Genomic DNA, 24,006 nt, shown 5'->3' with positions numbered 1-24,006 from the left:
CCACACATCCCGCCATGAATTCTATGCTGTTGCACTTACATTGCTAGAGCAACAGCAGTACCACACTCCTGTCAGGTGCTGTGTGCACAATTGTGTACGCCATGATAGTGCATCAAAAGCAAAAGCACTAATAAAAATGATTTTTTGAAATGATACGGGTGTCTGAATACAAGTACCTTGGCTTCATTTTCACACCTAAAATGTTATGGTCAAGGCATACTGAATACACTTGTAATAAAGCAATAAAGAAAATTGTACATTGTAAATTGTACATTGGGAAAAAGCTCCGCGTGAAACAAAATTGCTGTCGTATAAGTCGCTCATCCGACCCATTCTCTAATATGGTTGCCCCATCTGGAACCCTTATAAAGTACCTGACATTAACGCTCTCAAATCAGTTGAAAAGAAAGCAATCCGTTTCATATACCGCCGTTATGAGTGGAACTTCTCACCCTCATCTCGCCTTGTTGCACAAGGTCTACAACCTCTGTCGGAGCGGCGTGATTGTGAATGCCTTAAATTGTTGCATAATCTCATTTACACCCCATGCTACTCATTAAAGAACTATCTGTCTCCTGATAAATTGAAACCTACTAGGAATAGCCACAAACTTAACCTTGCACCTTTTCAACCGTGTACTAACCTATTTAAGCATAGCTTCTTTCCTTGTACAATTGAAAAATGGGACTTACACCAGGTGAAACTAGGTCACTACCTTTAGAGAAATTTTTGTATAAGTTAACTTGATGCATGCTGTGTTTATTATTACTCATTGTATCATTTATTTTGGAATTATCATGATTCCTACAGTGTTGAAGCTGATTGTTGAAGCAATGTACAATGTACAGCCCAGTTGGGCTGCAGTATGTATGGTATGGTATGAGGAACTTTATTTGGTCCTGAAGGTCAACCATAGGCTGACGCGGGCCGCTCCCACGTTGGGACTGTCAGGCCGAGCCCTTCAGCCACATCGCGGGCCTTCTGGACTGCCCGTAATTGGTCAGACAGTGATTCGCTATGTAGCATTTGCCGCCACCATTCTTCTTCCTTGTCGCAGTCTGTGAAGACCGCGGGGCACTGCCAAAGCATGTGGTCAAGAGTAATGATGCCATTGCACTTATTACAGTTGATTTGAGTTTCCCTCTCAGGATAGATCCTGTTAATAAAATATGGACTTGGGTATGTTCTAGTCTGTAGCAAACGTAATGTGACCGCTTGGGCTCTGCAAAGCTTACCGTGTGGCAATGGGTACTCCCTTCTGCTTAAATAATAATGCTTCGTGATTTCGTTATATGTTAATAATCGATCCCTGTGTTCCCCGGGTGAAGCGTAAGTTGCTCGGTCTTGAAGAGCACGGCTAGAAAGTCCTCGTGCTGCTTCATTTGCCACCTCATTGAGGTTTCTCCGAGCTCCGTCCACTACCCCCAGATGTGCAGGAAACCAGCGGATTTCAATCCTCTCACTGTTGACCTTCTCTAGTAATTTTGTTGCTGTCAGTGTCACATATCCGTTGGTAAAGTTGCGTATGGCTGTTCTAGAGTCGCTGTAAATATGTGTCCACCGATTAGCCCGAATGGCTAAGGCGATTGCTACTTGTTCTGCTACTGTTGGGTCCTTGGTATAGACGGTGATGGCATCCCGTATGTTACCTTGAGTGTCTACAACAACAGAAGTATACGCATCCTTATTTTTAACCCAGGCAGCGTCAACAAACACCGCCTGCTGCTTATGTTGATCTATGTCTTGAAGGAGTGCCTTCGCCCTTGCCTTTCGTCTCTCGAGGTTATGTGTCGGGTGCATGTTCCTAGGGAACGGGGTCGTCTTTATTGTTTCTCGTAGTCCCGCTTGCAATTGTGTTAGTAATTCTCCTTCGTTGGTGTGGTTGTTAATTTCTACGCCAATTTCTTCAAGTAGCGCCCTCCCAGGTCGTGTCCCCATTAGTCTCTCCTGGTGGGCCACCTGCTGAGCCTCAGCTATCTCTTCTAGTGTGTTATGCAGCCCTAGGCGCAATAAGCTATCGTTAGCCGTGCTGATGGGAAGTCCTAGTGCACTCTTTATAAGTCGTCTGATTAAAGCGTTTAGCTTGTTCTTGTCAGCCTGTGTCCACTGTAGCATGCCAGCCACGTACGAGAAGTGGCAAAAGGCGAATGCATGTACCAATCTTATGGCACTGTGTTCTCCTAGCCCCTTATGCCTGTTGGTAACTCTACGCAGAAGCCTAATGACTTCTTCTGACTTGTTAGAGATGTGTTGTATCATCCTGCAATTAGATCCATTCGCTTGCAGGAGAAGTCCTAGCACTCTGATAGTCTCCACCTGCCTGATTGGTTCTCCATTCTTCGCGTATATGTCAATGCGGGGTTCTTCCACTGGGATATATCCGTTCGGTTTGCGCCCACGCTTACTGCTCCGTAGTACCAATAGTTCAGATTTCTTAGCAGAGCAGTTCAGTCCCATACCCTCAAGTGTTGTTTCCACGACATGAATGCTTTCCTGTAGTTTGGTCTCTGTTTGTCCCATATTACCTTCGGCACTCCAGATTGTTACATCATCTGCATATATAGCAAAATGGATACCCTCAATCTGCGCGAGACCTCGAGCCACTTTTGACATTGCCAAATTAAATAACATGGGAGATAGGACGGACCCTTGTGGTGTCCCACGATTCCCAAGTTCCAGAGTTGTCGATTGGAGTTCGCCTAACCTGAGACAAGCAGAACGGCCACCGAGGAAGGCTTTAACTATATTGTGCAATCGTTTACCTAATCCCATCTCCGAGAGGATATTCAATATGGCCCTGTGCTTGATGCGATCAAAGGCCTTTTCTACATCTAGGCCTAGAAGAGCTCTCGTATGCAGCGGGCTAGCAAGAATAAGGTGATGTTTGATTAAAAGCATTGCATCTTGAGTCGAAAGTCCAGGACGGAAACCGATCAGGTTATGCGGAAGAAGATTTCTGTTTTCTACATAGTTAGTAAGTCTATTGAGTATGACATGCTCCATGGTTTTGCCCAGACATGATGTTAACGATATGGGTCTTAGGTTATCTAGATTTAGTTGCTTGCCTGGTTTGGGAATAAGAATTGTGTTAGCAATTCTCCATTCCTTTGGATAATCACCATTTTTCCAGAGTTCGTTGAAATACTCTGTTAAATATGTTATAGATTCATCGTCCAAATTTTTCAACAGCCTATTGGAAATGCCATCTGGACCGGCAGCAGATCTACTGTTGAGGTCGTACAGGGCTGCGCGAACTTCGCTTTCTGTGAAGTCTTGATCCATAGGCTCACAGTCTTCCCCTGTATATTCAGGCGGGTCTGTACTCTCATTGCTATCCTTAAGCGGTAAATACTTAGCTGCAAGCCGATCCAGAATGGCCTCCTCCGTTGTGTCCTGGCTCTCACGATGGACGAGTCGTGCTACTGCTGTTCTCCTATTAGATTTCGTGTCGTTCTCATGAAGCAAATGTCTAAGTAAATTCCAATTTCCACCACGTCTGATTCGACCATCTATGGAATTGCAAAGCTCATCCCATTGTTGTTTCTGTAAATTTCTGGAGTGTTCTTCAACCTCCCTATTCAACAATGATATGCGCTTCCTGATTCTCCTGTTCAGACGTTGCGTTTTCCATCTTTTTAGCATAGATTGTTTGGCTTCAATCAAGTGCGCCAGCCTACTGTCCATGATTTCGATATCCTCCTCTGTGGTAATATCCTTCGTTGCCGCCTTTACATCTTCCCTGAGCTGAGTGGTCCAAGTTTGGAGTGTTTTCTTTTCTCCTGTCTCTGTCTCAGCTCTGCTTTTCCTTGCTTTCCGAAAAAGATCCCAGTCAATGTAGTTAAAATGCTTTATCTCATTACCTGGTGTTTCCAATAGTATTTGCAATATGTAATGATCGCTACCCAGGTCAATATTGGAGTTATTCCAGCCAGCGTTCGCTAAATTTGATACAAAAGTAAGGTCTGGGGTGGAGTCCCTGCATGTAGATGTACCACACCTAGTGGGATAAGCTGGGTTTGTGATGAGGGAGAGATTAAGATCTGTAGCTAGGTGCCAGAGTCCATCCCCTTTCTTAGTATTCCAGCGATATCCCCAGGTTTGATGTGGGGCGTTGAAATCTCCTCCAATAATGAGTGGAGCGTGCTTAGTAATAGCCATAGTCTTATTAAGAAGTGCCCTGAAACTCTGTTTCATGTCGCTAGGGCTGCTATAAACATTAAGACAAAAGAGGCTTTGCGGTTTGCTTCTATTCCTTTTCAGAATTATTTCCACAAGTAAGTATTCTAATTTGTTTTGTCCAAGGTGCAAATCATGTTCTATGTAAGGTATTTTCTTATCTACGAGCGTGGCTAGCCCCCTACCCGGCTCTTTGCCCCTGCATGTCGCTTTGTATCCGGAGAGGCTAATGTCATCCGCCAAGGTTTCCTGCAGCATAATAATTTTCGGTTTGTCTGCACAGTTTTTTATTAACTGCATGAGAGGTGCTTTTTTGTGATAAAATCCTCGGCAATTCCATTGCCACACGGTAAAGCTCCCCCTGCTAGCCATTGCTTATAGAACCTGCCTTACTGCTACCCGCTAGAGTACGCTTCGTAGAACCCCCCGACGCGCCAGGGAGTGATCTGACGCTTTCTGCTTCTGAGGGTAAGTATTCGTCGTCCTCGCCTTGCGCTTCTACTTTGGTAAGCCTCTTTTCAGCCGTCAGTCTCCATTTCCATAACTTATCAACTTTGAAGGTAGTTTTGTCTATGGCATCTCTAAGTTGTTTAATCGCCTCCTTGATCTCTTCCAAAGCCGAGCACACTGTCGTTTCTACTGGGCTTATTGCCCGCTTCTTTGGAGCTGGTGTGTTTTCTTCATCCTGACTGTTGTCATTATTCACCGGTTTGGCTATTGCTACTTTTGTGGAGCTAGTCTGCGAGTTCTTGCGAAGTTCTACAACCTGCTTAGTAAGTTCTTCATTTGCCTTTCTGAGATACGTTACTTCTTTAATTAGCTGTTCTACCCTGGCATCATTATCTCCGACCGGCCGCCCCGCACCGCTCTCCGCGGTCCTCACAGTACCTTTAACTTTGTCGGCCCAGGTTGTTCCAGATGTCGTCTTGTCGCCAGGCGTCTGCCCTCCTCCTTCGAAGCGCACCTGCACTTCACGTGATCTGGAGTGGCTTCTGCCCTTCGACGGCGAGTGGCGTCTTGACAGTGTGGGGCTCCTTGAGCGCGTGCGCCCCCTGGTGCCCGTTTGGGCATCCCTTTGCAGCTGAGGTGGTGTCGCCCCCGATGCAGATCTGTTGCGTTCTCGTCGTCGAATTCGCACCACGTATGGAATTTGGTACCGCTGTCGGCAAGTCTTGTCCCCAGTTGGGTGGTCCCCTCCACAGAATTTGCAGTTAGGCACACACATGTGATTGTCCTCCAGGTTTTGAGTTCCACATCCTCTGCACTGTACCACGTCCGGTGTTGGACATACATCTGCCCGATGTCCAATCTTTCCGCAAGCATAGCAGACATCAAACTGCTTCCTATACAGGTAACACCTTACAAGGGTCGACCCGTATCTGACATAATTGGGCACCTTGAGCCCATCAAACAGAACGATGACCGAGCCCGTGGATTTAATGCGTTTGGCTGCCAATGCCAGTGGGTTAAAGTCATGCACAATGTTCTGCGTTATCGTGGCCTGATTGTCTCTGAGGTCAACTCTCCGAATCACCCCTTTACACGTGGTATGCGGAGCTGTCTCGTAGGCGTTCACTTCATATTCGGTTTCCCCTATAACTATTGACCTGATTCGCACATACCTGGCAGCATGACTGGGGTCTGGTGTACTAACTACCACGATGTTTTGCGTGAAGTTAGGGCAAACGACATCCTCTCGGGCTTGTTGCGGAGTCAGGCCTGATGCTTCAATAATCGCCACGCCTATCGCTGTGGTGCTCACTTTGCTCAAGTTGAGACCTCCTCGTGGACGGATGATGATCTTGCTGTGCTCCTCGGGCAATTGGGGCATCCTTGATGCCTTGACAATCCGATTTTTGAACATAGTGGTTGTAGGTCCCTTGTTCTTGCTGCTGTTGCCTTGCTCTTGCTGGCTCTGCGGCGATGTTTTCCCATCGCCAGCAATCCTTGTGGTGGAGCGAAATTTTTGGCTTGTCACAATTTGCCAACCTAGATCTTCCTCATTCTCTTCTAATCCGGTAGCGTCTTCATCTTCCATGCGCGTGCCCGCCATCGCGGCCCGGCGGGGCCAGTAGGCCTACTTTGGTCTTGCGCCAAGAAAGGCCAGTAAAAGTCCAAAAATGGAAGTCCCACCTTAAAGAAAGGTGTCCGCGAATTCTCGGTGACTTCACAAATCCAGTGATGTGCTTGAATCCGTGATGGCGGCAAAGACGGCTGCACAAACATTCAAAAACGACGGAGCCGGTGTGAGGGACGTCCGCACCTCGGCTTCTTCTTCTTCCTTCCTCCTGCAGTATGTATAAATAAATAAAATAATATATGAAACACTTCTTATTGGACTTCTACGCTAAGTATCAATAATGTGTGCAGTATTTCACTGAAACATGTTGGAAAGTAGATTATTGGGTGTTGGCACCTGGAGTACATCATCATGTAGCGGGTTCACTCCTTTTATTTTTTTTCACAATGTTTTACATAGAGTTTCTAAATAAATACCCTAGAGGGAAATGTGGCGCTAGTGTCTATGGGGGTTCTCATGAGCGTTGCCTCAACCTACATGGGAATGATGGGAAGTACAGGCTTCGGATTGACTTCGGTCTTTAGACTAGTGGCGTTTGCTTCTGGCGCAGTAAACAAAGCTATACTCAAATATATATCGCGTAAAATCTAATTCTATTTCTGCAGTATGTTATGTAATGTACAACACGCTACCTAAACTTTGTATGAATTTGAAATGGAAGCATGGTTTACTATGGTTTGTCACCAGGACACACCAGGGTATCCATACTTGTGCGATTCTGTTCCCAATTTAACGCCAAAGAATAATTATTTATTCATTTTTGCAACAGCAAAACAACCGTGCATGTACTTATATAAAAATACTCACCAAGTATTTCTGGAAATAAAAATGTTGTATTGTGACAAAGCGTTGCGCCCTTGAGCGGAATGCTAAAAGTGTCGTCTGCTACGACGCCTGCTCGCTGCAAACGCGAGACTTTTCTCGCAGACGACAGGCACTTGCGAACTCTCTTGCTCTTTCGAAAAGGTTGCGTCGGCTGTCACGATTGCTGAACGTCTTCAAGTACTTTTAAGCACATCTGCTGCAGTGCTAGCTAGGACGCTAGTGGCCTCCTACGAGTATGCTTCATCATATTTTATATTGGCGTACCGCTTCCGAAGCGTTACAGCGTGGCTTTGCGGGTACCCATTGTGCGACACTAGACTACAGCTCGGAAGCAGCTATCTTTCCTACCACAAGTAAGTTTGTGTTCTCAAAGTCCTAAAACACGCATGTCAATGAGCACATAAACGAGCACATAATGAAGCCCTCAATAAAATTTGATTTTCAAGCCACTAGAAGTACAACTGTATATGTCTTGTATCAATAGTGCCTTCTTTGTCCTATTCTGAAGTTTCATAAAGAACGTAACGCTACAGTGTCAACCTAACACACTTAACCAACCAAGGTCCAAACGCTCAAAACATGTTCTTTCAACGTTTATGATGCCGCCGCTTTCTCGTCACGGCTTCGACGCCACACCGCGACACAAGCATCGTCCCAGTCGCTGGCCCAGCGCGCTATCGCCACTCCGAGCAACATAACAAAGGCAGAGAGCTTTGCGTTGCACTGTCCCACTGCAGGTTACAGCAATTGCGCTTGGAGCGAAACCAAAACTGCCAAAAAAATACTTGTAGACTAGTTTGCCAGTCAATAGAATGCCAATCCGAAGCCTGTACTTCCCATCATTCCTATGATGGTTGAACGATCGCAGCGCCAGATTTGCCTCTAGGCATACTAATATGAAACTCTATGATGTTTTACATTGGGCATATTTTTCGAGTGGCTGGATGGGTAGTTTCCACGTGTGCTAGACATGAAAACGTTGAAGTTCTCTCATCTGGCGTTCCTATGGAAATGTTGCATACTCCACATTCTGCAAACTTCATAAATCTCATTGATATATTGAAAATTCTTAATCTGCTCTACAGCAGCATAGTTTTCATGATTCTTAAAGAGGTACTGAAATTATGTATTCAACTACTTTTTTGGAATAAATAAAGGTCCTAGACTATCAGCGTGATTAATAATTTAATATAATAGCGCTTCGGTTTCATTTCTAGGAGCATACTGTGTCGTGACGTCATGACACAGTATGTGGGAGCGGGATATTGGGATATTTTAATGTGCGCTTCGGCTTGCCTGGTCATGTTCTGTGCTGCTACATCGGCCATCACAAGTAGCAGCATACGAGGTGACCAAGCAAGCGAGAGCAAGTGTCAAAACGTTCCAATGTCCTGCCCCTAAGTGACCACATACTGTGTTGTGATGTCATAACACAGCATCCTGCAAGTAAATGAAACCTACACTGTCCATAGAAAAGCTATTAAAACATTTACTGTGCTCTAAAGTTGGCCACAATTCTTTTCTAGGCTATAGAGGTCTAGGACCTTCATTTAACACAAAAAAATTAATAGCAAAAATATAATGTTCTGTACCCCTTTAACATTAAAAAATATAAATGTTGTGAGACTAAGGTTTCTATGGACAGGATTAATTGGCACCTGAAGGTGAACTACCAGAGTGCTGCAGGCTGGCAGTAATGTGCATGCCATGTAATAATTTTTTTTTTTACTTTCAAAATCTTTTCAACTACTTAAGTGGAGCTATTACTTGCGGGCTCCAAGGAGGTCTGCCCCCATAGAAATTGTAGCAACATATTTGGCCTTTTGAGGTGACTGTTATTTTCAACACATTGTAATGGTTACTGCTCCTTTTATTAGCTTGCCTCATTCCATTGCATGAGTGCCGCTTTCTTCTGCTCAGCATATTTTCTCAGCTGTGTAGTTTTTGTTTTAATGCTGGTTTTTTAATAGCCTGGGTTAACGGCCAAACCACAGTGTTGCAACATAATGGGCGGTTTTTTGGGAGCTCTTGAAAATAATTTCTGCCATGAAGCCCAGCTAGCATGGCTGAGTTTGGAACCGGAAGCATCTCTGCCTTATGTGCAGTTTTTGGCATATTTGACTCGGCTCACACATTCAAACCAGGTCATAACAGACCGCAAGTGGGGCAGGCTTTTTGCATTTTTGCATTTTTTTGCTTTATGTCGTCCAAAATGCTTGAACCATTTTGTTCTGAGCTGCTAACCAGGTGCTTCTTGTTCGGGATTTTCAAAATATTGGTTCGAGTTCAGTTCAGGCCATAATTTTGGTTTGGGTAGTTTTTAATTCAGGTTAACATCATATTGCGAAAATTGCCATAGCACACTAGACATACATCACTTGCTCTGGCCGTGTGGTCGGACCCACGCAAACAAGGATCAAGACTCTGCCAGGCTACAAGAAGCATTACGCAGCACGGACCTGGCGCAGCAGCTCTGGGCCATCCAGCGAGCCCACGATGCGGCCAGGGAGTTACAACTCCCGTGCCCAACGTGGGAGTAGCTCGCTCTATGGGACCTTGCGTCCCGTAGCTCGCAGGACCTTTCATTAAAGTTATTCAATCCAATCCAGTTCATTCCACAACTTGATTTAAAGATATGTAAACCGGGCTTCCATTTGGTTTCCTGGATGAGTTCAATGTTCACAAACAGCACCAAATATGCCTTCACCTGCATCCCTGTCACGTGACGTCCCAAATTCACCTGCCTGTCACGTGACGTCCCAAAACTGCGAAAACTCACCGCGTCAAAGTGACGTGTACGTGTTAATGACGCATTAATATGCAGAACAAAACTGAATTTTCTTCTGAATAGCTGCAGGTTGCCCCGATCCGAAAGGAATAAAATATGGCTGCCAGCCATCGCTCAGACACTGCCTCTCGCACCTGCCGGACAGCATTGGTTTATTTGTGTATAATAAATCTTTTTGCATGGACGTGTAACGTTTTCGAGCACTTTCGGCAGGTTTACGTCCTCATTCTGCCAACTCTCCTTTACTGAGCATCGTTTTAGCATCATTCTTAAGCTTCCATTGCATGCTGCTGTGATTTTCGACCAGCCACCACAAGCTAAGTAATGGAAAGCGGAACAATCACAGATGCCGGCCCCATCGAATCCCTCTCCACTTGAGCGTGCTCCACGCCTTCTGGCAGCAAATTACAAACAAAAAAACCACTCAATGTAGGCAATGTTCTTCATTTTCAAAGCAAAGAAAAGTGACCTCCTATAAACTAAGAGAGCGTTTGATTGTGCTGTTGAGGCAACGCTGCGTGTCACCGCCTGATGCTTGCGTCGGCGGTTACGGAAATTTTACGTCGGGAGATTGTAATAAAAACATATTGGAATAGTTATTATAGGGCCCCTGGATACTAAAAAGGAGACATTAAGGCATATAGATTGGTGCATTGCACTTCTAGAATACCAAATATGTCAATTTTGCAGTGAATAGCAGTTTAATAAGCCACAGATGACTTCAAAAGTGAGAAAAGGGAGACAGCAACACCGATACAACATTCCTGTAACTGCTCCTTGTGATGTTACAGATTCTGAAAGCATCTGCCCACAACTGGTTAATTGTTAATAAATAAAGCATATATTTATATGACAGTTTGTGTCACAATTTTAATCGGCCTGTTTAACTCTAACTCCTCGAGGAGATAGTGTTGTAAGTCTACTTCATGAATGAAGTGTGTACCAACATGTGCCATGAAGACGAAATAGAAAGTAATCTTGAAGAAACAGAAGCTTAGTGTTTCGTGTCTGTCTTTTTTCTTTACCTTCTAGGGGCAGCGTGAAAGTGATGAAGGAATACATTCATCTGGTAGCCAAACCAGCAGCTGTGGCTCACAGGAAAATGCAGCCAGCAATGGTTCAGACTCAAGCAAGAAGTCATCTGCTGAGGTGTGTAGCTTTAATTCCTTGATTGCTTAATATTGTCTCCAAGTGAATGTTTTTGATAGCTTGGTTAGGTTGTTTCCTGTGCAATAGGTTGTACAGTCTCTGCGAAACATTTTTCTTGCCTGTAATAGTTTGCTTGGCATGCCAATGCACTTAGCAATGAGGCCAATTCGCCAATGCAGGAATTAGTGTGTGTGAGCTCAAGTGTGCACCCACACACAAACCAATTCGTGACTAGAAATAAATGCTGCGTTGTCAATTGTGTTGAGAGCTTTTTTGTCAATTCTGCCCAGGCTGAGTTCTCAAATATAAATTTTCAACGTTTCTCTGATGTTGAGGGCTTCATATAAGCAGGTGAATTTGTTGTTCTATAATAAATTGTTACTTTCATAGTGCAAGTGTAATTACTGAAATCAGTAATCTTTGCTATACCCTTAGAGGGGCGCTGAAACACTTTTTGAATGTGGTAAAAAAAAAAATGTCAATCTGTTAATGAGGCTCCTGTGAATATGTGAGCCAGATATTATTGCACTGCATTCAGCACGAAATTTACAATTTCACATCAAAAGCAGTGTACAATTGCCTGCTGTCGTATCTGCAATGTTGTCATCGAAAGAAGTTGGCCCACCAACGCTATTGGCTGATTTCGTGATCGTAAGAACATTCTCAGTAATATATAAATGCTAATTTTGAGTTAAATAAATGAAAAATGTATATGTTTGCAATCTCAAAAAGACAGAAAAATAACTTCATCTTTGCACTGTGTGTAGCTGCATCTGCTATGCATAGCTTCCGAATATGGCAGCAGCGTGATGCGTAGCAAAGTCTATTGCATCCGTCATGGGTTGCTGTGACGAGCCCTCAACATTCAGCCTTTAGTTGGGACTTTGCCCTCTTGGGTTCTCCACTGTGTAGCTTCCAGCACACTAGTGGAGACAAAAGGAGAAAGAAAGCCAGGTATTAGTGCAATAACTCCACTTATAAGTGGAGTATATATAGCTTATAGTTATAAGGATTCGAAAAATTTTTGTGCCACGAGATTCATGGGACAACATACTTATATTCGAAACTATAACGTGAGAAAGACTGAAGAAGCTGTAAAAAATGGACGCAGCCTGAAATCAATGAGAAAGAAACTTGCCATAGGACAAACCAAGATGTATGCAGTGAAAGATAAGCAGGGTAATATTATTAGCAATCTTGAAGATATAGTAAAAGAAGCAGAAGAATTCTACACTGACCTGTACAATACACAGAGGAGCCAGGATACCTCCATTAGAAGCAGTAATGGACAGGATACAGAAACTCCTCCTATAACTAGTGATGAGGTCAGAAGGGCTTGCAAGACATGAAACGAGAAAGAGCGGCAGGAGAAGATGGAATAACAGTCGATTTAATCAAAGATCGAGGAGACATAATGCTTGGAAAGCTGGCGGCTCTTTATACGAAGTGTCTGTCTACTGCAAGGGTCCGAGAAAACTGGAAGAAAGCAAACATTATACTAATTCCCAAAGAGAGAGATATAAAAGAATTGAAAAATTATGGCCCATTAGCTTACATGCAGTATTATATAAAATATTTACCAAAATAATCTCCTATAGAATAAGGGCAACACACGGAACAGGCTGGCTTCAGGAAGGGATACTCTACAATGGATTACATCCATGTCGTTAATCAGGTTATCGAGAAATCCGCAGAGTACAATAAGCCTCTCTATATGGCTTTCATATATTATGAAAAAGCAGTTGATTCAGTAGAGATACCAGCATTCATAGAGGCATTACGTAATCAAGGAGTACAGGACGCTTACGTAAATACCCAGGAAAATATCTACAGAAATTCTACAGCTACCTTAATTCTACACAAGAAAAGCAGGAAGATACCCATAAAGAAAGGGATAAGACAAAGAGAGACAATCTCTCCACTGCGTGCTTGGAAGAAGTATTCAAGCTATTAAACTGGGAAGGCTTAGGAGTAAGGATCGACGGCAAATATCTCAGCAACCTTTGGTTTGCCGATGACATTGTTCTATTCAGCAACAATGCAGACGAATTACAACAAATGATTTACAACCTTAACAGAGAGAGTGTAAGAGTGGTGTTGAAGATGTCGAATATGCAGAAGACAAAGATAATGATGAGTAACCGGGCAAAGGAACAAGAGTTTAGGATTGCCAGTCAGCCTCTATAGCCTGTACGGAGTATGTTTACCTAGGTCAATTAATCGCAGGGAACCTTGATCATGAGAAGGAAATTCATAGAAGAATAAAAAGTGGTTGGATTGCATACGGCAGACATTGTCAGCTCCAGACTGGAAGCTTACCATTATTATTGAAAAGGAAGGTGTACAATCAGTGCCCAGTACTCACTTACGGGGCAGAAACCTGGAGACATACGAAAAGAGTTCTACTCAAATTGAGGATGAAGCAACGAGCTATGGAAAGAAGAATGATAGGTGTAACGTTAAGGGATAAGAAAAGAGCAGATTGGGTCAGGGAACAAACGCGAGTTAATGACATCTTAGTTGAAATCAAGAAAAAGAAATGGGCATGGGCAGGACATGTAATGAGGAGGGAAGATAACAGATGGTCATTAAGGGTTACGGACCGGATCCCAAGGGAAGGGAAGCGTAGCAGGGGGCGGCAGAAAGTTAGGTGGGCGGATGAGATTAAGAAGTTTGCAGGGACGGCGTGGCCACAATTAGTACATGACCGGGGTTGTTGGAGAAATATGGGAGAGGCCTTTGCCCTGCAGTGGGCGTAACCAGGCTGATGATGATGATGATGATGATGACAATCAGTGCATTTTACCAGTGCTGACGTATGGGCAGAGACTTGGAGACTGACAAAGAAGGTTGAGAACAAGTTAAGAACCGCACAGAGAGTGATGGAATGAAGATTGCTAGGCATAACGTTAAGAGACAGAAAGAGCGGTTTGGATCAGAGAGCAGTCGGGTATAGACGATATTCTAATTGATATCAAGAGAAAAAGTGGAGCTGAGCAGGTCATGTAACACGCTGGTTAGATAACCGTTGGACCATTAGGGTTACAAAATGGGTACCAAGAGAAGGGAGACGCAGTAAAGGATGGCAGACGACTAGGTGGAGCGATGAAACTAGGAAATTCGCTAGCGCTAGTTGGAATCGGTTGGCGCAGGACAGGGGTAATTGGAGATCGCTGGGAGAGGCCTTCGTTCTGCACTGACATAAAACAAGCTATGATGATGATGGTGGTGGTGGTGGTGGTGGTGATGATGATGATGATGATGATGATGATGATGATTACATAGTGAGGCCATTGTATGATTAGTTAAAGTGTTTCAGGGCCCCTTTACGTATATAAAAAGGGCGACACCTATTTCCAGATTTTATGGCTCTTAAATACCACAAGGGTAGAACAGCACCATGTGTCTTCCTATCTTGTCTCCATCTTTTGCACTGTGCTTGTGTTACATAAAATACCACAGTGGGAGAGAGACTGAGAGTGTGAATGGCAATGTTTAATTACTTTAAAACATGAGGTTCACATCTTTGCTTAATGTATGTTTTCAGAGGTCAATAGAACAGTTATTTTTATAATTCTGTTTGACTGTGATAATTTTACATTATGAGTAGCAATGAGCGTACAGGTGCACGTTGAATGTGCTTACAAGGCATGGACACTTGCTGCTGCAGTAGACTAGATCACCATGGTACATAGCAGATAGGTAGTATTACAATTTCTTGCTTGCATTCAGCAATAGCTGTGCAATGTGATGTTCAATGCCATGTCTATGTTCTCCCACTCAGTTGCTGCTGTGGTGCTTCATCTGTTTCACATGCTCAGTGGGTTGGGTTCCATCGTGTTTTTTAATGGAGCATTTAGTAACTTTATTTGCTGCCCTGATGCATCTCATTTGCAAGTTTACCGCTTACAAGTAGTGCAGCAAGATGCTTAGAAAAGCGCAATGGAAAGGGAAGGTGAGCGGAAGGATAGAGCGTTGCGAGATACTATAGTCTCTTTCATACTTAGCTGGCAACACTGTGCAAGCTACACAAGTAGTACTGTCATAGACGTCTCCCTTTGTCGGTTTCGCAGCTCAGTTGTTATTGGTTTTTGACACTTTCTACAGAACATAACTACATATATTGCAACTACACCCTGTGGATGTAAGGTTGTGTTAAGTTATGCAGTATTTCTGTACTTTTGTGCTTCCAGTAAGCAACAAACTCTGTTTTGGTCTTGAGCGCATCCGTTGCCCTATGATCGCTGGTTGTATAAATCTCTCTGCTCTTTCAGTGGTAAATAGGTTTAGGTCTGCGACACCTCCCAGGTAATGATTACATCATATTTTGTGACATATAAGTAGGATACATAATGTTTCATTGAACTACGAGGCACATACCTACATCTTGCTTTCATATGGGTCACACAACTTTTCGATTGTGAATGCGACAGTGGTAGAACAGCTGCACCAAGTGCGCCAAACTGAGCTGACAGCAGCCCTTTGCGCCATTCTGCGCCAAAAGAGCATTTTAGTGAAAAATTGTGCCGAGCCTGCGCCAAAGCATATATCAGAGTGAAATACTCCTTCCGTTGATACTTCGCAGCTAGCAAAACTGAAATCAAAACCACAGCACGTTATCATCATAGAACGAAACACTCCAATGGGCCTATAGTTTCTCACTATATGTACCCCATCAGAATCCGGTTCATCATTCACACATTTTTCTCTGTCGGATGTACAGTGTAGTGCCATTGTATCGTCTTACTGGCGCTTTGTTTCGGTGTTCATTGAACCCGCCCGTGTGGTACCGCGGAGTTTGTCGAAGGTGGATGTCACATTTTAGGATTAAAGGTAAGCTTTTTGGATGTTTATGGGTGATAGCGGGGCTTTGCAAAAGAGCCGCTGCGATTAGAATCACACGTGGTGCATAGCTAAGAATGGTATTAGTGAATGAGGTTGAATGCGATACGCCATGAGAGCCAGCACTTCGATGGGTGCCGCCATGTTCGTTTCTGCAGAACTTTTGTGTCGAGCTTGGGTTGCTGCGCTATAACGTCGTTGACGCAAACGCAAAGCCCTATTTGCGTCTCGGGCATGCGTAGTGTCACTGACACTTCTTTTTATTGTTATATTTTTTATTCTTTCGTGGCCCCTATTCGAAAATTTCTCACTGTGCATGATATGAGTATGTTGCATGATGGCAGTGCAGGCGCGGGTACTCAATCGGTCTTGTGGTGAGCCTTTGCCTACAAGCCGTCACTGTCGCACTTTATTCGATCCTAGGTTAATAAACGCATTTGTTCATAATCTGTCTGTGGTGCCTTCTCTGTGCCATATCGACGAGTCCAGCCGTAGCGCCCTTTCCGTCGCGTTGTGGAAGAACGTCATGTCCTTTCCTGACCACGCATGCAGGGCAAGCCTCATGCAAACCTCTCTCCACAACATATCGACTATATCAGTTAAAATTTGCATGGTATATGGTAAGCACACGTGCATAGGACCCTGCACCAAAAGTGCTTGTTGCTGCTCCAAATTGGCTTTTTGCCCATGCCAGGACCTGTGCCAAAAGGTAAAATGGCTGTTCCACCACTTCGTAACATTGCCTGCTATGTAGGAAAGGAGTATAGGCAATTCTACACAACTGTGGTGTGTAGCAATGTTCATAGAACCAAGGTCAGTTCCACAACTCGCCGCACCTGCCTAACCTCTCGCATGGCACATGGGCGACTCCCGGTTAGAGGGTGCTGGATCTGCAACAGGCTCTCGCTAGCAAACGACACAGCATGAGCAATACTGGCAGCTCCAGTGATGTTGCAAGTAGCTGTTCAGGAAATACAGAAGTGTTTATTTCACTAACTGTAATGCTACTGGAACTTCTCTTTGAGTTGCCATCACCAGATAAATTTGAGTAATATTCAGCAATTTAGCAGCAAAGGCCGAATGTGGCAAGGCCGCATCACTTAAATGATGACTTTCCACAGTGTGTGCGAGAAATGTCACCTGGCAAAAGAGCAAATTTTTAATGTTTCTGGTTGGAACTATTAATGCTTATAGTATATAGCTTATTCCATTGACGTCATGGTAGCATCAGCGCTATCGCAAGCATCTATTCAAGAAATATAAAACTTAAAGAACTATAACTATAAAGAACTATAAAGAACTATAAAGAAATATAAATATTTCTCGCACAGTCTGTCATAATACTGAGATCTTTCTTTGAGCTGTCATCGCTACATAAATTTGAGTAATGTGTAGAAATTTAGCAGCAAGAACCAGATGTGGGGCAAGGTGGCTTTACTGAAATCATGGCTTTTCATAGCACTTGTGATACATCATGACGACCAGTGGTAAACACAGAAAATTTTATGTTTATATGCTTGGAACTATAAGTAGTGTTTTAACTGTATATCTTATTCTCGTGACATAATGTACTACTTCTAAATCTCAGCTGAAGTTAAATTGGCAATAACACTTCCTTTTAACTTGCCACGGTAGCCAAGTGGCTATGGCGTTGTGCTGCTCAGCTTGAGGTTGTGGGTTTGAACTTGGCCATGGCAGCCACATTGTGATGAAAGCGAAACACAGAAGTGCTCATGTACTTAGATTTAGGTACATGTTAGAGAACCCCAGCTAGTCCAAATTAATATGGAGTACCCCTCTACGGTGCGCCGCATTATCATAATGTGGTTTTGGCACGTAAAACCTTAGTATTTAATTCTACAGAGATTCTGCAGGCGTCACTGCTTTCACTCGTTGCTTCCAACCATTATTTTCCAGCATTCCTAAACAGAAAGATAATGGCTGTCTAATTTTACTCCTGCAAGAAAGGCAATATTTAAGAGATGTAATAATGTCGCGTATATTTAGGATCCAGCAAAACCAGCTTATTTAGAATAGTCTGTGCTTTTATTTTTAATACACGGACAAGCACAATAACTTGTTCCCCGCCTACATGTTTATTTTTCAGTCTTATACAGTAAAAGAATGGCTGTATAACTCTAAAAGTGCAGTAACCTTATGTTACTTAATTTTCACATTGTATTAATTTCATGTACCAAAAAATGTACCTAAATCGCCGTCTATTTACAATCTTGCACATTACACATAATAACTACTTGCTATGTTATTTACATGTTTGCCTTTAGGATGTAATCACCAAGAAAGTGGGGGTCACAAAGACGTGATTTGTCCGACAATGTCTTGTCAAGGTGACGAATTTTATCCCGTGCTGCTTGCAGATTCGAGTCGCGTGAAGCCCAAAAGAAACAGCATGCTGTTCTGCACATCCTGTAACCACTCACGCAGCCAGGCGTAACGTTGACATATACTGTGTTGACGTACAGAGAGCACGACAACATTTTGCATACTGCCAAACCTGCACGTGCCAATATTTCATGCCAACTGACCAGTGAGGAGCAGATGCGGGTGTAGCTGGCTGTGACAGCAGCGCCACGGAACTTTGCTTAGTTTGGCAACTGACCTTGGTTTTATTAACATTGATGTGTAGGTAGCACATACCATCAATTGCTTGATAGGAGTTGGATTCACATGTTGATACAAGCACTTTCACCACAGTTTTCTTTTATTATTTCTTCCACCACCAGCATATTTTTATTCAATTCGATTGTTTGTGGTTACCAAAGTGAATTGTATTACATGACTTCAAGTGTTAACGTCCCCTTGTGCCACTAACAGCACTTTGTAAATGTACTTAGAAACATTTCTTGCCTTTAGCTATGCACTTTAAGTGACCCTAAAGAGAATTATTAAGTTAGGCTGTATTAGTAAATTACATTTCTGCACTTAAAATGGCAAATCATTGAATATTGTACACTGAATATGGCTTTCTGTGAAACCCACATGGGTTTCCTTTGTAGCTTCTTGCTACAGATGGGAAGATGACGGTTTTTATTTTTATGTACATTTTTGCAATAGTAGGACGGCCACTCTTGCCATGAGAAGAGGCTTGGTAAGCCAGAAAAGACACAAAAACGAAAGACATGGAAGATTCTTTGAAGTTCACTGTAACATCATATATTATAACATTGTCTACTCAGGTCTTATTAACTGTCCATCTGAAAAAGAAGCACTACCTTGTGTTCATAAACAAAAAAATTGTGCAGCAACCATCGACGATGATTGTCAATGTCAGCGAATAGCCCAAATAAATGAATGCACAAGCAAGTGAGAGAGCGAGAGAGCCAGCTAGAGAGAGAGCAAGAGAAAGGGAACGAACATTTTCCTTTCCGAGTCCAACCACTGATGTACCGACATTGACTTATCAACCATGAAAAAAAGCTGAAAAAGTAGTAGAATGTTGTTCGCTTTAAAACCAGACTCAACGTAGCAAGTTTCGCGTTTGCTTCCTGTGCCAAAACATTTCAGTACAAGAAATGGGTGGTGATGACATCGTGACGTCATGTATTTTGACAGCAACTGCTCAGGCCTGGTTATTTGTTTGTCAGCAAAGTACTTTGTATATTAAAAAAAAAAGCAGACTCAAATCTGCAAGTTTCAAAAATGTTTGCTCTGCCAAAATGATCCAAATACAAGAAATACTTGGAAATCTGACTTGGCACTGAGGTTTATGGCAGGAAAGAAATTGCAAGATTGTTCTCCATTTCTTTACTAGTAATAAACTTTCTTTCCACCATATTAATAAAATGGGAGCTTAGAAGGAATTCTTCAGTCAAAACTTATTTGGTGTTCCTCTTTAACTGCCTTTCAACTGGCAAGCTCTTTTTGAGAGAATTGAAGATTGTGCTATTTCTGCATGAAAACGATAAAGCTTAACATTAGAAATTTAATAACTCCCATTCATAATTATTTCTACACTTTTATAAACGAAAAACAGTTAATATTCCCTTTGCTTTTCTTGGTCCCACCTTGTTTGCTTCATATGGCTGTTGAAGTCAGCGTTCGACGAAAGCCCGTCTGGTAGGGATGAAACATGAAGCAATAAAACAGACACAGAGTAAAAGAAGTGCTAAAAATGAATAAATCTGTAAGACGTTTCGGCTTCGCTACGGAAGCCTTGTTCACAATGGATTGAAGGAACGTTCATAGAAGCTTATGTATTCTTCAGCTCGTCGACGTAAGCAGCGCATGTACGACGGGAAGAGGAGGGAGACGATGTCGAAAAGAACAGTTTCGAATGCCCTTGCCGAGCACACGGATGCAACAGGCCACAAGATTGACTTGGAAACCTCGAGAATTATTGGCCAAGAAAGAAACCTCAAATCGTGGCTGTATCTGGAATCGCTGGAGATACAGAAAACACGTCGCACATTCAATCGAAGTGGGGGAGTCTCCCCCCCGTCGTACATGCACTGCTTAAATTACGTGTTGAAGAATACATATGCTTCCGTGAACTTCCCTTCAACTCCGTAGTAAAGCCAAAACATCTTATATATTTCTTTATTTTTAGTACTTCTTTGGTTGGTGTCTGTAGTTTTATTGCCTCATATGGTTGTTACTAAAAATTGAGCTCTTGAGTTCCCCTGAATCTTCTCATTCGTTGGGGTCAGAGTGGCAACCTTCATGAGGTAGCATATGAGGGATTTTCGGCCAATTGTCTGATAATGTGCAGCATGACACCTGCAGTCAGGAGAATGTTTCTCGTCTACCGTCATGGTTGTAGACAGTGCTGGCTAACACTTTCAGGGCTAGCTTTAGTGCACATACACAAGTATGAGGTCTGTCTGAAAAGTAATGTGACTGGTATCACTGACAATTTGTTTATATGCCAAACTGCAAACTACAAGGTGCCCCCTTCGACATAATCCCCCTGCAGTCTAACACGCTTTTACATTGTTCCATAAAAAGCCTTTATGCACTGCTGGAAATGATTCCCTTAGGGCATTCTGCAGCTCCATCGTTACGACCCTCTTGATAGCATGCATGCCTTCAAAACGGGCCCCATAATAATCTGCTTCAGCTTGGGCATTAATGAAAAAGTTACCGGGGGCAAACCAAGGAAATAAGGAGGCTCTTCCAGGATGGCAATGTCCCTTTTGGCCAGGATCTGGTGGATGCCAAGGGCATTACGACTCTGCTTTTTTGCAGTGCAGCAGCCGTGATTTGTCCTTCCACAACACCTGCCTCTTCACATGCACTCAACGACACAAATGCAATCTTTTTGTAGACTTGGTGGATGATCGTCTGTTCCTTTGGCAAGAACTCTCTGTGGACTTTTCCTTGCTCATTAGAGGTTATCGTCATTCCTACTTGTAGAAGGCTTCCTGCTCCTGGAGTCTTCTTCCATTTCCTCGTGCCCCTCTTTGAACCTTGTCTGTTCAAATTATATGTACTTGACATCGTGTAATCTTCATACACTTGCCGAGGCAATTGAAGTGCTTCTGATAGTCTTCCCTAACTGGACAACGCATTTAAAGTTGATTTGTTGCTTCATGTTTGCAGTTCACTTCTATGCTTTTGCAGCTGAACCCCATGCAAAGGACAAGGGTGTAAATGAATGTATGTTATAAAAAGTTGAATGGTTTCAGAGAGCTGAAATTATGCACTACCAAGACATCATATTACTTAATTGCATAAAAATTGTAGCCTTATTTTACACATAGCCCACAAAGCAGATTTAGTCCCATTACTTTTCAGACAGACCTTGTATACCAAAGAAAGTGAACACATGAGTGAACAAAGAAAGTGAACACATGAGGCATTGCATGCCTCATGCAGAGGTTACGAGTTTGGCTTCCACTGGTGGCTAGTTGCCTGATAGTCCACTTTCATTTCCCTTTTCTTTTATTAAAAGAATGAAGCTTATTGTGCATGTCACCTTCATTGATAATTAGTATTGCTACAGTTCAATAAAAAAAAGCCCAATTTCCCCAATGCTTTTCTTGAGTTCATTTTCTGTTGGCTTCATATTGTTAGTGCTTTTGAAGGCATTTATGCTTCTTACAACCTGTATATTGACCTCTTTAGCAGAGAAGTGGTGCTTCTGTTTATTGGCTACCATAGTGCACTGTGAAGGCTAGGTTGGTGACATGCACTTTAGTTTGGCATTCTCGCGAGCAATATGTTGAGATTAAAGACACAATCTCAAGTTTCATCTGTTAAGTCGAGAGTACCCCAAGGTAGCGTTCTGGGCCCCCTTTTATTTCTTTTATTTATTAACGACCTCCTGAACAATTTAGATGTTTCCATCAGGCTCTTTGCAGATAACTGCATTATTTACAATAAAGTAGAAACACTAGCTGACCAGGAAAAATTGCATGGAAACTTGCAGAAGATAAAGAAATGGTATGATGAATGGCAAATGGAGCTAAACCTACTAAAAACTGTAGTTATTACAGTCTCTCAAAAGAAAAATCGTTTAAACTACTCTTACTACATTGATAATTGTGAACTTAAGAGTTCAGCAGCATAAGTACCGTGGCTTGATTTTCTCAAGAGGTCTTCACTGGAACGGTCACATAGATTCTCCGATGTCTCAGGCGTAATTTCCCCTTTGCAACACAAGAAACAAGATGTTTAGCATATAAAACACTAATTACGCCAATAATTCAATATCGAAAGGTTGTCTGGGATCCTTTCTCTGCTGCAAACATATCAACAATTGAAAAAAATGCAGCGTCTAGCAGTCAGATTTATATTCAATAAATACCGGCGGTTGGACTCTCCTTCTCAACTGTGCGTACTTGCAGACCTACCTACATTACAGGCTAGGACCAAATATGAAAGGTTGAAATATCTATATCTTATTTATTCATCATGTTCATATAAAATATGTGAACTATTTTGAAATTATTCACAGTGAGACCTCTAGGCGCCGCCATTCAATGTTTATTTATACTCCTGCTGTTCGTGCTGACTTTTTGAAGTATAGCTTCTTCCCAAGAGCTATCAGCGAATGGAATTCTCTGTCTGAAGAAGCCGTCTCATCCTCATCAGTTGATTCATTCCTAAAACACATAACTGACATACTGATTTGTTATTGCTAATCCCCTTTTTTTCTATATGTGACTAGTTGCGTTTCTTTGTTAACAGTTTGCTTAATTGTTATTTGGTGCTATTAATTTGTCCCTTCACTTGTGTCATAGACCCTCGCGGTGGAAGAAGAGACTGGACTAGTGCCATCAGGCATATAGGCTTGACGATAGTAGCCGCGACATCAGCACAGGCATCTGTTTAATGGCAATTCCTTGTGGGCCTTCTGTTCCTACAAGTTGGTGACCACGGGCATGATAACGCATCAGATCTGTATGCGTCTACCAAGTTTCTTCTCGACGCGTTGGAACCAGCCGCCGAACAACTACATCTCGAAGAAAACGGAACGTCTTCTGTCGTCGCACTGAAACTTCCCAATTTCTGGCCCTTGGACTGTGAACTCTGGTTCGTTTACATCGAGGTACAGTTTCGCCCTCTCCAAATCGCCAATTATGACAATATCATGAGTGTGCTTACCCCAACCACCGCAGCTTTGGTCCGTGATATTTTGCTAGCTCCTCCGATCGATCAGTACGATACCCTTAAGCGGGAGTTAGTATGGCGCACCACCGACTCTGAGTCACGATGGATTCACCCGCTCCTCTCATCGGAGGAACTTGGTGACAGAAAACCGACTTAGCTGCTTCGCCGCATGACACAACTCCTGGGAACCAGTCCATCATCAGCAGACTCGAAAATCCTTTGGGAGCTCTTCTTCCAGCGTCTACCGAACCAGGTACGCATGATGTGCCTAACCTACTACAACGTCTGTCGAGGCCTTAGAAACGATGGCAGACTAGTTTATAGATTCTTTGCATCCTGTGATATCCACTGTTGACCGTTGTAAGGCACCCGTTGAGACACAACCCCAGTTACAGCAGCACTTTCACGAACCCAACAGTTCCGGAATGTGGTCAGGCCAGTCACTGACAACAGCTAGTGCTACTGGCTCTACATCAAGCCATCTCTTCTACATCACCTATCGGGTTGTGAAAGTTTGCTATCTTGTAAACACTGGTGCGGAAATTTGTGCCATTCCCCCTACTTTTCAAGTCCA

The 24,006-nt window shown here is 43.1% G+C and overlaps 1 protein-coding gene across 3 annotated transcripts in view; it reads left to right on the top strand.

Moving 5' to 3' along the window:
- stg (string) overlaps positions 1 to 24,006 on the top strand; it is a 153,262-nt gene that overhangs the window by 84,812 nt on the left and 44,444 nt on the right. For all 3 annotated transcript variants that reach the window (XM_065433173.2, XM_065433176.2, XM_065433175.1), the window contains one exon: positions 10,902 to 11,018. In XM_065433173.2, the coding sequence (XP_065289245.1) occupies positions 10,902 to 11,018 (117 nt within the window). The remainder of the gene's footprint in view (positions 1 to 10,901; positions 11,019 to 24,006) is intronic.

Source organism: Dermacentor albipictus, chromosome 1 (genome assembly GCF_038994185.2).
Source record: "Dermacentor albipictus isolate Rhodes 1998 colony chromosome 1, USDA_Dalb.pri_finalv2, whole genome shotgun sequence".
NCBI lineage: Eukaryota > Metazoa > Arthropoda > Arachnida > Ixodida > Ixodidae > Dermacentor > Dermacentor albipictus.
The sequence above is the reverse complement of the archived record's forward strand: the minus strand, read 5'-3'. Positions and strand labels throughout refer to the sequence as shown.